The 16,096-nt window shown below is 45.1% G+C and overlaps 1 protein-coding gene across 2 annotated transcripts in view; it reads right to left on the bottom strand.

Annotated features, from left to right (window-relative positions):
- PHT3;3 (phosphate transporter 3;3) overlaps positions 1–15,709 on the bottom strand; it is a 112,384-nt gene extending 96,675 nt beyond the window's left edge. Inside the window, exon 1 of one of the 2 annotated variants that reach the window (XM_086518515.1) lies at positions 15,350–15,709. In XM_086518515.1, coding sequence (XP_086374641.1) covers positions 15,350–15,496 — 147 coding nt within the window. In that variant the 5' untranslated portion in view covers positions 15,497–15,709. The remainder of the gene's footprint in view (positions 1–15,349) is intronic. The other variant, XM_086518516.1, reaches the window with a different exon arrangement.
- Positions 15,710–16,096: the final 387 nt, after the last annotated feature.

Raw genomic sequence — 16,096 nt, 5'->3', positions numbered from 1 at the left:
ATGCTGAGAGATGTCTAGAAATTTCAAGTTATAATCTGCTAGGGTTTCCATGGCAAGCATTTCAGGATACCCCACTCTGCCAGAAGTTGCACTCCGAAGAAAGATGTCAAAAACCATACAACTTCCGGCAAAAATTTACTTGAAAGCTTGCCAAGTCCTTGGAGTATGCAACTTGGTAGCTGTAGTCATCAACATCTGCATGGCACTGCTTTTGACAAAAACAGTGACTTGAAACATATCTTGGATCCTTCTCTTGCAAGTGATCTTAATGGCTTATGCCCTGTAAGACATGAGTGGTGAAGACGGGAGCGCGCGCAACGCGCAATGTAGTAAGGGTGGGAGTGGCTGGTAAGTCCGCGGTCGAAGCACGAAGCCAAAATTTCCAATGAACTTTGGAAGTGCGATCTACTCTGTCTGCTCTTTAGTAGGACCGGTATGCTTTTAGATAAGCACACACCTGATGCTCTGATACCTCTTGTGACAGACGAGCACCACGTGCCAATAGAAAAGAACATACTAAACAGACTTTTAGCACTTCAATAACAATTGAACTGAGAGAGAGAGAGACGACACGCGACACGGAGTGACGGAATTCCAACCCAGAGAGTATTGGCTCCAAACCTTGGTGTCCCTTTTGGTATTTCTTTATATTGTATCAAGACAGTACAAGCGGGTACTCCAGTCTCTGCACCTTCTCCAAGAAGCATGCCAGAGAATGAGCCCTAACCTCATATTTGAAGGCCCTTGGCCTGAAAAGCAGCTACAGTAAAAAGCCTTCAAAACTCAAAAACTTATGGTCCATAAGCAAGCCAAAAAATTGCCAACATAAATCATGAAATTTCGTACAACTGCCACATCAGCAGATATTGCAAAACGCGAAAATCCGTACAGTCTGCCACGTCATGTGTAAGATACAGCGGAATAAATGATGAACTTTGCTCAAGATGAGTACTCCGAACTGTGCTCAAGGTTCCTTTTACTTAGGGAAGGAAGAGCCTTCCGTTCTTAATGAGAGAGTGCAATGGACACCAACAAAGTGAATAGACACTGTGAGTGAAAGTGCATGAGACTGAGAGATAGAGAGAGAAGAGAATACGACACCAGAGACGTTGTAAAACCCTACTCCGAAGGCCCCTCTCGATGGCGAGAGTGGTCTACTATTGATTGCACAAACTCGTACAACTCTGATGCACTTGAAGACTATGATGCAATGGCAACTAGGATGATGTCAACGGCGACGATTTGCTTATGTCTTCGGCTGAAAATGGTGCTGAAGTAGATGCTGAATCGGCTGAATGCTGTTGATGCAAAAACGCAATCTGCTGGTCCTTAAAGGCTGCTGAAAATCTGTTGTGTTGCTGCTGCTCAAAACGCTACAAGGGCTGCAATCTGTTGCTTTCAAACGCTGAAATCGGTGGCCCCAAACCGCAGGAATCAGTGGCTAAAAACGCTGATTTAGGTGGCTGAAAACACTAGGCAGCAGGGGGGGATCCAAGCGCTATCTATTGAGTCTTTGTCACTGCAGTCCCTGGCTGAAAACGCTGATGGAAATGCCAGGCCAGGTTGAATATTGCTGATGGAATCGCCAAGGCAAGGATGGTGAAAATGCCAGCAATAAGGGGGGGGGGGGGGGCGGGAGTCTTGCTAAGAGAGAGAGAGAGAGAGGGGGAACATGTTGCTCTTTGCTTGTGTTCTCCTTGTTCTTTTGCCAAATAGTGTCAGCCTATGTTTGCTTATATATTATCTTACCCAAATTGCCCTACTCAGTTCCCACAAAAGTCACCATAATAAGTGAAAAATGTCAAAAATAGAAAAAATAGGTTTAATACACTGGAAAATGCTCTTGATGGATTCTGATGGTAATGATGATGATCATGCTGTGTGCAACCGGAGGATTCTAATGCCTGGGCATGCACGGTCTGCGAACAGACCTCACAAAAGTGCCAGAACACTTCCTAAGCTAAACTGACTGGACTAACTGAACCCTTGTCATGCTGTAGCTTGTCCACGGACACATAGGGTTGGATATGTCACGTGACATCCCCTCCTTTTTAAAGTGAGGTATTGATGCCTAGCTGCATGGCTTCCTTGTAGTCTGCCAACAACTCTGGATAATCCTTGAAAAACTCTTCGTCGACCCACACCGCTTCGTGGGTTCCTCGATCCTTGAACTTCAAGAAGTATTGTCTCACCTGCTTCTTCGAACCATGTCGAAACCGATGCAACAACACTTGCTCCCGCTCCATAACTTCAGCTTCATCGATGATCTCCGGTTCTTCTTCTTCCGAAATGTCTGTTGGATCAAACACTTTCAACCAAGAAACATGGAAAACTATGTGCATTGACCATGAGTTAGGCGACTGCAATTTCATTGAAACCTCATATATCTTTTTAATGATTAGAAATGGACCATACATTCGAAAAGACAACTTTGGACACTTCTTTCTAACTTACTTAAGACGTTGCTTCATGATTCTTGAATACACCCAATCCCCTTCCTTGATCGAAACCTCCTGACGATGCTTGTTAGCATGCCAAAAATAAGATTCATGAGCCTTGCTTAGCAGAAGCTTCACACTCTCAAAAATCTCATCCAATGACTGACTTTCAGCATTGGCATCATGCATTTGACTGACCGAGCGAGTGAAAAGTGACTGGAACGGGCGGCCAAAAGCTGCCTCATACGGAGTTCGACCAATGGCAGAGGAAAAAGAGTCATTCAAAATAGCCTAAACCAATGGGAGATAGAGCTCCCAATGAGACTGCTGATCATGCACATATGACTTTAAAACATCAAAAGCCAATTGATTGTAAATCTCTGTCTGACTATCTGACTGTGGATGAAAAGCCGATGAAAAATTCAACTTAGTGCCAAAATTTTCAAAGAGTGCGCGTCAAAAATTGGACGTGAACTTAACATCCCTATCTGAAACAATTAATTTTGACAAACCACAGAGGGGGTACCAATGCTTAATGAACAACTGTGCAACATCTTGTGCAGTGACTGTGGCTTTACAAGGAATCAACATACAAAACTTGTTGAAACGATCGACAATTGTCAAACATTGAGTGTTCCTTGAATGCAAACTAGGTGGAAGGTTAGTCACAAAATCCATGGAAATATATTGAAAAAGTTCATCGGGAATCGGCAACAGAAGCAAGAGGCCTTGCTGCTTGCCCCGAGGAGCTTTTACCTTTTGACATATAGTGCACTGTGTGATAACAAAATACATCCTTTCGTATTTTAAGCCAATAAAAGAATCTTTTTATTTTTTCCAACGTGGTGTTCATTTCCCTGTACCCACTCGTGAGAGAATCATGTGCAACATACAATATGGTTGGCCTGAGAGAGGGCAACACACATAAACGTTGACGAAAATACAACAAACCATCACGAATGAGATAGTTGCTTGGCCCTTGGGACGCAAGAGCCTACAACCAATGCTTACCAAACTCGGAATCCGCATACTGATTCTTCATGCTGTCGAAAGACACACCCTGAATAGAAAATGTGGACCTTGACTCAAGAGTCAAAATCTGTCCTTTGCAACTCACCGCATCTGCAGGGCTAGCTTTTCTAGGCACATACTCAATCAAACCTCCAAATTGCTCAAAAAATTGTGACCACCGTGCCTGGCCATCACTCCAATGTGCACTAGGCATAGAGTGGAGCCACTTGAGGGCTTGATGATTTGTGCGAACTGTAAATTTTCTACCATAAAGAAAATCCTTCCAATGCTTAAGAGAGCGAATGACAGACAAAAGTTCTTTATCCTTCCGGCTCTGACGACATTGCTCCCATCCGTCCTTACCTCAAAGGAATCATCCCAAGAGGCAAGGATAAGACACGGTGCTTCTATCAAAGCAACCTTGAGAGCTGCGAAAGCCTCAATGGCTGCTTCGGACAAGTCTACGCGCTGACGGTGAGTCTTTACCTCTTTCAAAACATCAGCCATAGTTGCAGCAATTCATGCAAAATTCTCTATGTGCGAACTATATGCTTGACATAAACCAAGAAGAGAACGCACATCATATGCAGTTTTAGGCAAATCCCGATTACAAACCTGTTCCACCTTCACGGGATCTAGCTTGACGCCTTCTGCAGAAATAATATACCCAGATAAGTGACTTCAGTAAGAAAAAATTCAGACGTCTTAGCTATAATATACAACTGACACTCATCCAAACGGGTTAGTACCCTTTCGACATCTTTTTCATGTTGTTCCCACGATGCAAAAAAAATGAGAATATCATCCAAAAAAGATGAACACATACACCGACCATATCATCGAAACGGCCTACCATGGAGACGATTAAATGTACCTACGACACCTGTCAATCCAAAAGGCATAACAATATACTCCCATTGCCCTCGCTTGGTGCAAAAAGCGGTCTTGAGGATGTCGCCTTTGAATACCCGTACCTGATGGTATCCACTCTTGAGATCGACCTTGCTGAAAACCTTTGCCCCATTGAGCCTATCAAGGATATACTCAATGCGAGGCATCGAAAACTTGTTCTTGACGGTCATCTTGTTCAAAGCCCTGTAATCAACACACAAACGAGACGAACCATCCTTCTTGCGAGCAAACAAAATAGGAGTAGCAAAAGGACTTACACTAGGACGTATGAATCCTCTAGCCACTAGCTCCATGAGTTGTCACTCTAACTCTTCCTCCTGTGTCTTGTTCATACGATAGGGAGCCTTACTGACAGGCTATGCCCCCTCCATAAGCTCGATGCGATGGTCCTTCGGCCACTCGGATGGGAGACGGGGTGGAAGATCATCCTGCAAAAAGAGATGTTTAAACTTGGTAGACAAATCTGAATACTTAACTGGAGTTTGAATGCTCTGGGAAACTGGAGCAGCATAGATGAATGCCACTTATGCTCCTCGTCGTAATTCACGCTTTACCTGTACATGAGAAATCAGAGGCAAAGAATGCAAACTCTCCTCAGCACGAATGATGAGGGGGGAGTCAGTTTTGGCATTTAACACCTCCCAATCAATCAGAGGGTTATGCTCCCGAAACCATCTAATGCTCAAAGGCATATCACATCCTGAAAGAGGAGACACGAGAAATTTCCTACGGAAAGTAGCCTGTTTTAACTGTAAACAACACATCAAGGCACTCTTTCGTGATGAGAGAGTCCATTCCAGGAGCGAAGCCAGAAACCTCGAGAGGAGATTTCTGACTAACCTCTAGGTGGGCTCTCTCAACAAGAGAGGCACTAATCACATCATGCATACTGCCTGGATCAAACAATATGATAAAACGCTGACCCTTTACATGACCATAACACTTCATGAGAGACTCATCAATGTGTGTGTCAGAGACATGAGAAGATTCAGCTTGGTTCATTAAAGTGCTTGCGGTTGTTGTGGGTGCCTTTGGTTCTTTAGGTGGGGTTGTCTTAGGACAAGCCTTCTTAATGTGACCCATGACGTGACATTGATAACATCTACCTTCCTTAGCATAAATCACTTGTTCTTCAGCCGTGATATATCCTCCTATAATTCCTTGTGCAGCTTTTTTATCCGAGGTTAGCTTAGGTTTTGCAGGTGCTTTAGCTTAACCCTTAGATTCATTGTTAGAGTTCTTTTCCGAAGAATTAGAAGAAGATGGGCTAGAAGAGTTACCATTCTTCCTGTTCTTACCATTCTACATGTTCTTAGAATTCTGAGAGGTTCCTTTTGTTCTCCTTAGGCTTTCCCTTATTGTGCTTCATCAGTTGTGCGAGAGCAATCACTACAGCCTTGTTGAGATCGATCGATTGAATCAAGCACCTCCGCATCAACCTTGATATACTCGTCCAATCCATAAAGGAATGCCTCCTTACGCTCCGCATCCAATTTGCATAATTGAGTGCCGAGCTGCAAAACACGATTAGAGAAAGACATAACTGGCATACCATTTTGCTTGAGAGAGCGCCAATCGTCCTTCAATCGTGCGAGGTACTAAGATGGCATAAACCGCGCCTTGAGCTTGTCTTGGCGATCAACCCAATTGAAGGAAAGGGGCGTGAATTCGTCGACTTTCTCTAGGTGCGCGGCTAATTGTGCCTCTTGCCACGCGTGATACCAATTAATGGCATCACCGGCAAGGTACATAGCTGCCGTCAAAACCTTGATATTTTTTGTCTTCTTAGTTGTCACAAAATAAGCATTAAAATTGATGCAACCAAGAATGAATAACCGTAGCATCCATCTTACCATCATACTTACTGAAAGTCAACTTCTCTGTGACTGGGTTGTTGGAGTCCGAATCTCGGCTTGCGTCACTTGAGGAACTACCAACATCTTTGGCTGGTTCGGACTTCGAGGCAAGAACCTGTCGAACCAATTCTTCAGTACGGAGGTCTCTCTGAACCTCCCGATCGGCATCGAAGGCCGCTCGTCTTGCTTCGGCTTCCAAGCACATTTGCTCACGCTCACGCTCAATAGCCGCTTTTCTGTCTGCTTTTCTTTCTTTGCGTTCATCGCCCTCACGTTCCCTATCAATGCGAGTCGCTTCTTATCGTGCCATCATGTCCATCGTTCTTGAGGATCTTGAGGTTCTTCTTTCACTTGCAATCTGTGTTAGAGAAGGATCTTCTCTTCACCGGAGTTCTTCTCTTTTCTGCGGGCGCACCCCTTGGCGGCCTTGCGCTCACACCAAGGTTGCTTCTTCCCACCTCACATCGATTGGCCGGTCGCTAAGTGCACAATCTGCTCTCAATGAGTGAAAAGAGGCACAAGGGGAGGCTGGACAAGCCCTTCTTTCTTGGGTTTCCTGTCACTCTTCAAAAACACGATTAGGAATCGACACGCCCAAGTGAACTTGGATTCGTGCGACCTCAACAAGCAAAAAAAAATTATGTGGTTCTTGTGGTTCTTTCCTTGAGTGATACAAAACACTGCCAAAGCTTGATACCAAAGTAAGGTGCAGCGGAATAAATGATGACCTTTGCTCAAGATGAGTGCTCCGAACTGTGCTCAAGGTTCCTTTTACTTAGGGAAGGGAGAGCCTTCCGTTCTTAATGAGAGAGTGCAATGGACACCAACCAAGTGAATGGACACTATGAGTGAAAGTGCATGAGACTGAGAGATAGAGAGAGAAGAGAATACGCCAGAGACGTAAAACACTCCTCCGAAGGCCCCACTCTGGATGGCGAGAGTTGTCTACTATTGATTGCACAAACTCGTACAACTCTGATGCACTTGAAGACTATGATGCAATGGCAACTAGGATGATGTCGACGACGACGATTTGCTTATGTCTTCGGCTGAAAATGGTGTTGAAGTAGATGCTGAATGGGCTGAATGCTATTGATGCAAAAACGCAATCTCTTGGTCCTTACAGGCTACTGAAAATCTGTCGTGTTGCTGCTGTTCAGAAACGCTACAAGGCCTGCAATCTGTTGCTTTCAAACGTTGAAATCTTTGGCCCCAAAACGCTGGATCACTGGCCAAAAACGCTGATTTAGGTGGCTGAAAAACGCGAGGCAACAAGGGGGGGATCCAAGCGCTATCTGCTGAGTCTTTGGTCGCTCCAGTCCCTGGCTGAAAACGCTGATGAAAAACGCCAGGCCAGGCTGAATATTGCTGATGGAAATCGCCAAGGCAAGGATGGTGAAAACGCCACCAAAAAAAGGGGGGGGGAGTCTTGCTGAGAGAGAGAGGGGGGGAACCTGTTGCTCTTTGCCTGTGTTCTCCTTGCCCTTCTACCAAATAGTGCTAGCCTAGGTTTGCTTATATATTGTCTTACCCAAATTGCCCTACTCAGTTCCCAACAAAAGCCACTTAAAATAATAAGTGAAAAATGTCAAAAATAGGGAAAATAGGTTTAATGCATTGGAAAATGCTCCTGATGGATTTTGTTGGATTCTGATGGTAATGTTGATGATCATGTTGTGTGCAACCAGAGGATATGCATCTACTCTAAGTGCCTGGGCATGCACGGTCTGCGAACAGACTCACAAAAGTGCCAGAACACTTCCTAAGCTAGACTGACTGGACTGATTGAACCCTTGTCATGTTGTAGCTTGTCCACGGACACATACGGTTGGATGTGTCACGTGACATCATGTCAGCGCAAAATCAGGAAATCCGTACAATCTGCCACGTCAGCAAGCCAGCATGAATTGCAAAAATCTGTTGTTGTCTCTTTTGTTGCTTCTGCTTCTTCTAGGGTTTGTTGCTTATGCTTCTTCTAGGGTTTAGGCCTCTCAGACGTGATCTGAAGGTTGGCTCTGCTCTCCATTGACTTGACATGTCAACAGTTTGTTACAGCCTACAACTATTCCCCCGTCATATGGGTTGTAAGGTGCAGCGGAAGTGAATGTTAAACTTTGCTCAAGATGAGTGCTCCGAACTGTGCTGAAGATTCCTTCTAATTACGGAAGGGAGAGCCTTTCGTTCCTTTAGTGAGAAAGTGCAATGGACACCCTCCTCCGAAGGCCCCACTCTCTATGGCGAGAGCGGTCTACTATTGATTGCACAAATCTCTACAATGCTTGGACTTGCCGACGATGTCGACGACGAATAGGACGACGACGAGACGGACTGAAATCTGTAAATACTAAGGGCTGAAAGTTGCAAATCTTTATCTGCTGAATTCTGACTCTATGTCGGTGACGATGTCGATGGCGACGATGCGACGACGACGCGCTGAAAACGCAGATGCTAAAATCTGCGAGGTTTGGGGGTTCACTGCGGAAGCTGACTACTGAAAACTGAAAACGCTAAGTCTAGGACTGATTCCATCGAGAGGATCTGTAAAAACGCTAAGGTTGATCTGCAAACCAAAAACGCTAGGGCTAAATTTTGCAATCTAGTGCAATCTGCTATGGATCTGCTGATGCAACTGCTAACGCTAGGGCTGAACTCTCCTCTGTTGTCACTAGGTTGATGCTGATGCAAAAACGCTGGCTGATCTGGGTTCTTGATCCAAAAACGCTAGCTCCTCTACTGTGATGCAAAAACGCTAGAGAATCTTGGGGTCCTGCTGAGAAGTTTCCTGTGAGCAAGCGCTCCTGCTACCTCTTCTGCCAAAAAGTGCTAGCGCTAAGTTTCTATTTATACAACTTTAGCAAAATTGCCCTACCTAGTTTCCAACAAAAGTGGCTTAAAAATAATAAGTGAAAAATGTCAAAAATGAAAAAAATAGGTCTATGCACCATAAAAATGCTCCTGACAGGTTCTGATGGAAATCTGATGATCATGTTGTGTGCAACCAGAGGATATGCATCTAATCTAAGTGCCTGGACATGCAAAGTCTGTGAACAGACTCACAAAAGTGCCAGAACACTTCCTAATCTAGACTGACTTGACTGAATTGAACCCTTGTCATGCTGTAGCTTGTCCACCGACACATAGGGATGGATGTGTCACGTGACATCCCCTCCTTTTCAAAGTGAGGTATTGGTACCGAATTGTACGGCGTCGTGGGAGATCGCCAACAATGTCTAGAATCTTGTGAAGGACTCCTCTCGCCGGCCCACTCTGATGCGTGGGTCATCCGATACTTGAACTTCATAAAGGTCTGCAACGCTTGCTTCTATGGGCCGCACCGAAAGCGACAGTCTTCTGTGGCTCCTTCAATGCTTCAACTTCGTCTATAATCATGCGTCTACCTTCTTCAAGAATCTCGAAGGCTGAAAATTCCTGAAACCGCTTTCAACACAAAAACATGAACATACCCATTGCTTGTAAAGTGACTGGAAAAAATCTTGTCTTTTCTAAAGGCTGTGCATGCAATGTAGATGAACATATAGACGAAGTGCCAAACCATTCATCAAACACACGCAAACAATGGAGTCGAATCTCGACTTTCTGATCTAATCAATCAATTGTGGCAAATCATAATGGAAATGCCCATGCTTAATGCTCAATCCTTTTTGCGCTCTTTCTACGACTGTGTCATGCAAAGGAAGAGACATGGAATGTGACCTCCTTGAAATGCATACTTTTCAGCTTTTCATGAGAAATCCGCATACATCCATGCTCATTCATGAGTGAATCGTGCTCAACGTACAATATGGCATGCCTAGGAAAAGCGATCACATAAAGATGCTGACTAAATTACAAGAAACGATCACGAATGAAACACTCAAACAATGCGTGCTGACTAATCATGCGAATACATAGTACTTCCTGTGGGGATTCTTTGGACCTAGGCTCGAGAGCCAAGATCGGTTCTTCGTGTTTGATCAAATCTTCCTGTGGGGGTTCTGTGGACCTCGACTCGAGAGCCAAGATCGGTTCTTCGTGATTGATCGTCTCTGCAATGAGGTTAGATTCACGAGAGAAAGTATCAACTAGCACATCATCCTTGTGAACAATCACATCGTGATCCTGCAATTCATCGTGCTTGTGAAAAACCACATCTTGACTGTCACAAACAGGAGCGTATAACAATATAAAATACATTCGGATAAATAGGATTTATCACTTATTACTGAAGCCAAAGGATATAGAGAGAAATAAATAGAGAGAGAGAGATAGAGAGTGAGAAGATCGACACAGTACTGGGGACCAGAAGATGGGCTGGTCCCCGTAATAGTATCTTTATTACTGAGAAGTCTATACAAGCACTTGAACCGAACGTATTACCACGTTCGTTCTGAATAAGACTTGATGGTTCCCGAAAGCCTCAGCTTCCGATTCCTAGGGCAAAACCCTGTTCCAAGGAACTTCCGTTCCTTATTCCAATTCCTCGAGAATCAAGGTTCTGGCTCTGGATCTCACCTTCCAGACTCAGGGCATGGCATCCCTGCAACTCTTTTCCAACTCTCTTTCCAGAGTCCTCTTCCCGCAGAACAACTCTGCTTTCCCGGACACGAAGTCCTTACTTGGGAATCCCAGCTTCCGGATCACAACTTGAGAGACTACCTCTCTCCGATCCGTGGATCTACTTCCCAAACTCGGGTACGAAACCCTTGGGCTGATCTGGCTCTAGTTCCTCAGAGCGCTTTTCTCCTGCAGAGGCTCATGCCTTCCTTTGCTCCTACTCCCTCACGAAGAGGAAGTACACCTGCAATCAAATACTCAAAGATCAGAACATGAAAATCGTTACCTTCAAAGTCTCGACACTCGAAACGCAACTCGATTCTCGAAAAGCAATTCCTCGGAAGAGATCTCTCCATAGAAAATCCTCTCTTCCAATCCTACACACAAAAGAGGTGTGTGCTCGGGTTCCTTCTCGTAAATCAGCCCCGTCTACGACGTTTATGGGCTGAAAACAGAGAAAAACAGCAACTTGTCGCGATGGAAACACGCTTCGTAGGCAATTCTTCGCGAGGGAACTCGCGCACTGGGTCTTGGCGACATCTAGTACACTTGGGGCAGCCATGGGCATCATTGGCAACGTCTTCTTTACGGCTGAAATCTGCAGTAGCATCTCCTCCTTGCAAAGATTGGTCCTCCTCTCTGAGTGAGGGCATGTGATGCTTTTATAGCTCCTAGCCACGGGCACAAATAGCTGCTCGCATAGAGATCGCGGCCGGTTTTTTTTTTTCTTTTTTTTTCTTTTTTTTTTTTCTATTCTGCTAGAAAAAGAGAGAGAGAAAAACGTTGGCTGATCTGTTGCCTTATTTATCAGATGGTTGCCCACTTATTAAGTGGGCGGCCGGCGTACTTTAAAAATAGTCTGAACCTGCCCAAAAACTCAATAAAACCTTATAAGTTAAAAACAATGCTTTCACAGCACTTCCCAGGCGTCCCTGGATGCAATCACATGCACAATTGCAATGCAGACATAGACTTACTCGCGGGAAAGCATCTGCTTTCCCGAAAAGCAATCCCGCTTTCTCAAAAAGCATCTGTTTTTCCTCAAAGTTTCCTCTGAACCCATCTTCATTCAAGTGCTTGCTTTTTCCTTGTGCACAATTCTAACACAGTTCGGAATTTCCTCCCGACTATGGATATTCCCTTTCCGATGCACCCGTCACCCACCTTGTGACGCATCAGGAATACCCATCACCTAGTCCTTTCCTACCGAACTTACGGTACAATCTCCTTCACGATGCTCTGTCACCCATCCTATGACGCATCAAAGATGTCCGTTCCCGGATGGTCGGATACTTCTTTCCGATGCTCCCTGTCACCCATCCGATGTGATGCATCAGAAGTACCCGTTCCTGGTGGCCTTACAGATATTCTCTTTCACAGTGCTCCCGTCATTACTCTGAATGACGCACTAGGAATATTCTGTACTCGGATGTCTCCAGTGAGAAAAACCCTCTCACTTAAAATTCCAATAATTCATTTAGAATTATTTTTCCTTGGTGTTCCAAGCGAGAAAACCCTCTCACTTATAAATCCAATAATTCATTTAGAATTATTTTTTTATCAGATAAAGCCAATTTGGCAACATTGACCATCCAAATCATCATGCTTATCACTATCATTCAAATCATCGTGCTTATCATCATGCAAATCCTGTGTGTCCTGCTTTGGAGAAGAAGAGATTGAGAGAGTCTCCTTTTCTTGAACCTCTTGTATTTGTGTCTGCACTTGAGAAAAGAATCGGAAAAAGGCGGCTTTCCTTTCGTTGTGCTCATGCTCTATGGCTGCCATTCTTTCTTCGTGTTCACGCTGTATTTCTGCTTTTCTTACTTCGCGTTCTAACTTCTTGTCCATAAACATCTGTTGCAAAGCCTCCATAGGAGTTAGTGCAATCCTTGGCGTAGATGGAGAAGGGGAAGGGTCGGAAAAACCTCCTGGTGGAGACAACTCTTCTTCGCCACTCCCATGCTCACCACCTCCAAGCGAAGTATCCATTCCGCTTCGAGTGATGACCATCCACTGAAGTCGTGGTTTCTTGTGGTCTTGGGTTCTTGCGGGTCTTGGGTTCTTGGGTTCTTGAGGTTCTTGCGGTTCTTCTTTCGCTTACAGTCTATGTTAGAGAAGGATCTTCTCTTCACCCGAGTTCTACTCTTTTCTGCAGGCGCACCCATTGGCAGCCTTGCACTCACACCAAAGTTGCTTTTTCCACCTCACGTCGATTGGCCGACCACTAAGTGCACGGTCCGCTCTCAATGAGTGAAAAGAGGCACAAGAGAAGGTTGGACAAGCCCTTCTTTCTTGAGTTTTCTGTTACTCTTGAAAAACACGACTAGAAATAGACACGCCCAAGAGAACTTGGGTTGCGTACAACCGCAACAAGCAAAAATAAATTAAAAACTGTGGTTCTTTCCTTGAGTGATACAGAACACTGTCAAAGCTCTTACCAATGTAAGATGGAGCAGAGTGAATGTTGAACTTTGCTCAAGATGAGTGCTCCGAACTGTGCTCAAGGTGCCTTTTACTTTCGGATGGGAGAGCCTTCCGTTCCTTCAGTGAGAGAGTGCAATGGACACAAACAAAGTGGATAAACACTGTGCATGAAGGTGCTGAGACTGAGAGATGGAGAGAGAAGAGAACACGACACCAGAATGTTGTCAAACCCTCCTCTGAAGACCCCACTCTCTATGGCGAGAGCGGTCTACTATTGATTGTACAAATCTCTACAATGCTTGGACTTGCCGACGATGTCGACGACGATGAGGACGACTCCAAGACGAGCTGAAATCTGAAAATGCAAAGGACTGAAATCTGCAAATCTTTATCTTTTGAATTCTGACTCTATGTCGGTGACGATGTCGATGGCAACGATGCGCTGAAAACACAGATGCTGAAATCTACGTTTTCCGAGCTGAATTTGCAAACTACACTGGATCTGACCTTGCGACGAGGATCTGCTGCAGAAAGGTGAGATCTGCGAGGTTTGGGGGTTCACTGCGGAAGCTGACTGCTGAAAACTGAAAACGCTAAGTCTAGGACTAATTCCATCGCGAAGGTCTGCAAAAAACGCTGAGGTTGATCTGCAAACCAAAAACGCTAGGGCTAAATTTTGCGATCTGGTGTAATCTGCTATGGCTCTGCTGATGCATCTGCTAACGCTAGGGCTGAACTCTCCTCTGCTGTTGCCACGCTGATGCAGATGCAAAAACACTGGCTGATTTGGGTTCTTGATCCAAAAACGCTAGCTCATCTGCTCTGATGCAAATTCGCTAGAGAATCTTGGGGTCCTGCTGAGAAGTTGCATGTGAGCAAGCGCTCCTACTGCCTCTTCTGCCAAAAAGTGCTAGCGCTAGGTTTCTATTTATACAACTTTAGCAAAATTGCCCTACCTAGTTTCCAACAAAAGTCACTTAAAAATAATAAGTGAAAAATGTCAAAAATAGAGAAAATAGGTCTATGCGCTGTAAAAATGCTCCTGATGGGCTCTGATGGAAATATAATGATCATGCTGTGTGCAACCAGGACATACATCTACTCTAAGTGCCTGGACACGCGCGGTCTGTGAACAGACTCACAAAAGTGCCAGAACACTTCCTAATCTAGACTGACTTTACTGAACTGAACCCTTGTCATGTTGTAGCTTGTCCACAGACACATAGGGTTGGATGTGTCGCGTGACATGGGTTTACTTGCTTCCCGCATAGGCATGGGGCCAGCACACTGGACTATGTCATGGCACAACCGAGCTTCATCCCCTGCATTCAGAATCTCACAATAGGACCAAGACCATTGGGTATAGCAGTGGACCATGCTCTCGTGAGATTTGCAGTCTCCTTTCAGTACTGTACAGCTCAGGTGACAGGAGGGAGGACACATACCCGCTATACATTTACACGAGAGACTGGCTCTATTTAGACAGAGCAGATCTATGGTCATATATGTACAGCAATCATGCCAGGACTCTTGGTGCAAGAGATCAACACTCTACTGATTGAGACATTGCATGATGCAGCAACGAAGGCATATCCACACACTCAGCCTGACCAGAGACGACGTCTATGGAGAATGCCTCAGATTAGTTGGTACGACGAGGAGTGCAGCGAGATGAGAATACACCTTCAGACAAATCTTGTCCTAGGGGTTATCAATCACAGACAATCTCCGATAGCCTTCCGGCGCCTTGTACGACTCACAAAGCAAGTGTTCCTAGCTCACATGGAGCGAGACTTATACCAGTTGTTCTTGAGTAGAGACTCAGGAGAGGCATGGCGTCTCTTCCGATTCCGTGAGCACTCCCCTCCCATAGTGATTACTTCCCTTGATGTGTGGGATCACTATGCAACATCCTTATATGTTGTCCCCAGACATACACCCCTTCTAGATCCTCCTAAGCCATGCCCATCTACGAGTACCTTCTGGGATGGTAAAGACGGCCATTGACAGAATGAGAACCAGGAGGCCATATATAGGAACAAAATGAGTAGCCACTTAGTGTAAACTGTTCTTTTTCTATAACATTGAAGAACGGCAATGACAATGATAAACGACATTCGCACGATAACACAGCTGTAAGTAGAGACAAACCTGCATGTTGACTTTCAGCACATCCAGAGGTGTGATGAGGACGTGGGAAGCACCTGCTGAAAGCAGCCCCCCTGCAGCACAAGCAGCATAATACCTGCTTGTGAAAAGCTTAATCCCATCTTGCTGTGCCTCTACTGCCATAGCCATCAACAGCTCAAGCCGTGATCGATGCTTCAAGTGCAACCTAAACAGGTGGTGTACTTGCAAAGGTGAGCCATGAGGTCCTCCTGCGTTCAGCTGCAGACTTCGCAGAGCAACGCAAGAGGCGTAGAAGTGTGCAGACCTTCTCTCTTGAGTCTTAAAGCTCTACACTACCCACATTCAGACACATGCAGCAGGCACCAACGTTATTTCAGCGAGGTTTTGTAGTGGCTTTTAATATTAATAGTGAGGTTTTGTGGTGGTTTAGGAAGGGCGTGACGTGTAGCGTGCTATGTCACAAGTTTCAAGTTTTTTACTTGGTGAGCCAAAGGCCATTTTCCCCCTATCTGATCGCACATGCCACCACGTGTCAGCTTCTCACTGGAAGCTTTTCACGGTAGCAAAAGCTTAAAAAACAAGGATTTAAATAAAAACGCCACAGCCAACGTCGTCGTAGACAGAGCAAACAGAGCAGTTCGCAGGCACCACAGGCAGATCGCAGGTTCTCGACAATCAGTACGTTGTTCTAGTTCGCAGGTTCCCGAAAATTAGCAGCCGTTCAAAGGCACCACAGGCAGTTCGCAGACTGTTCCAGTTTGCAGGTTC

Source organism: Adiantum capillus-veneris, chromosome 8 (assembly GCF_014529385.1).
Source record: "Adiantum capillus-veneris isolate H3 chromosome 8, ASM1452938v2, whole genome shotgun sequence".
Taxonomy (NCBI): Eukaryota; Viridiplantae; Streptophyta; class Polypodiopsida; order Polypodiales; family Pteridaceae; genus Adiantum; species Adiantum capillus-veneris.
Note: the sequence above shows the minus strand (reverse complement) of the source record. Positions and strands in the feature narration are given on the sequence as shown.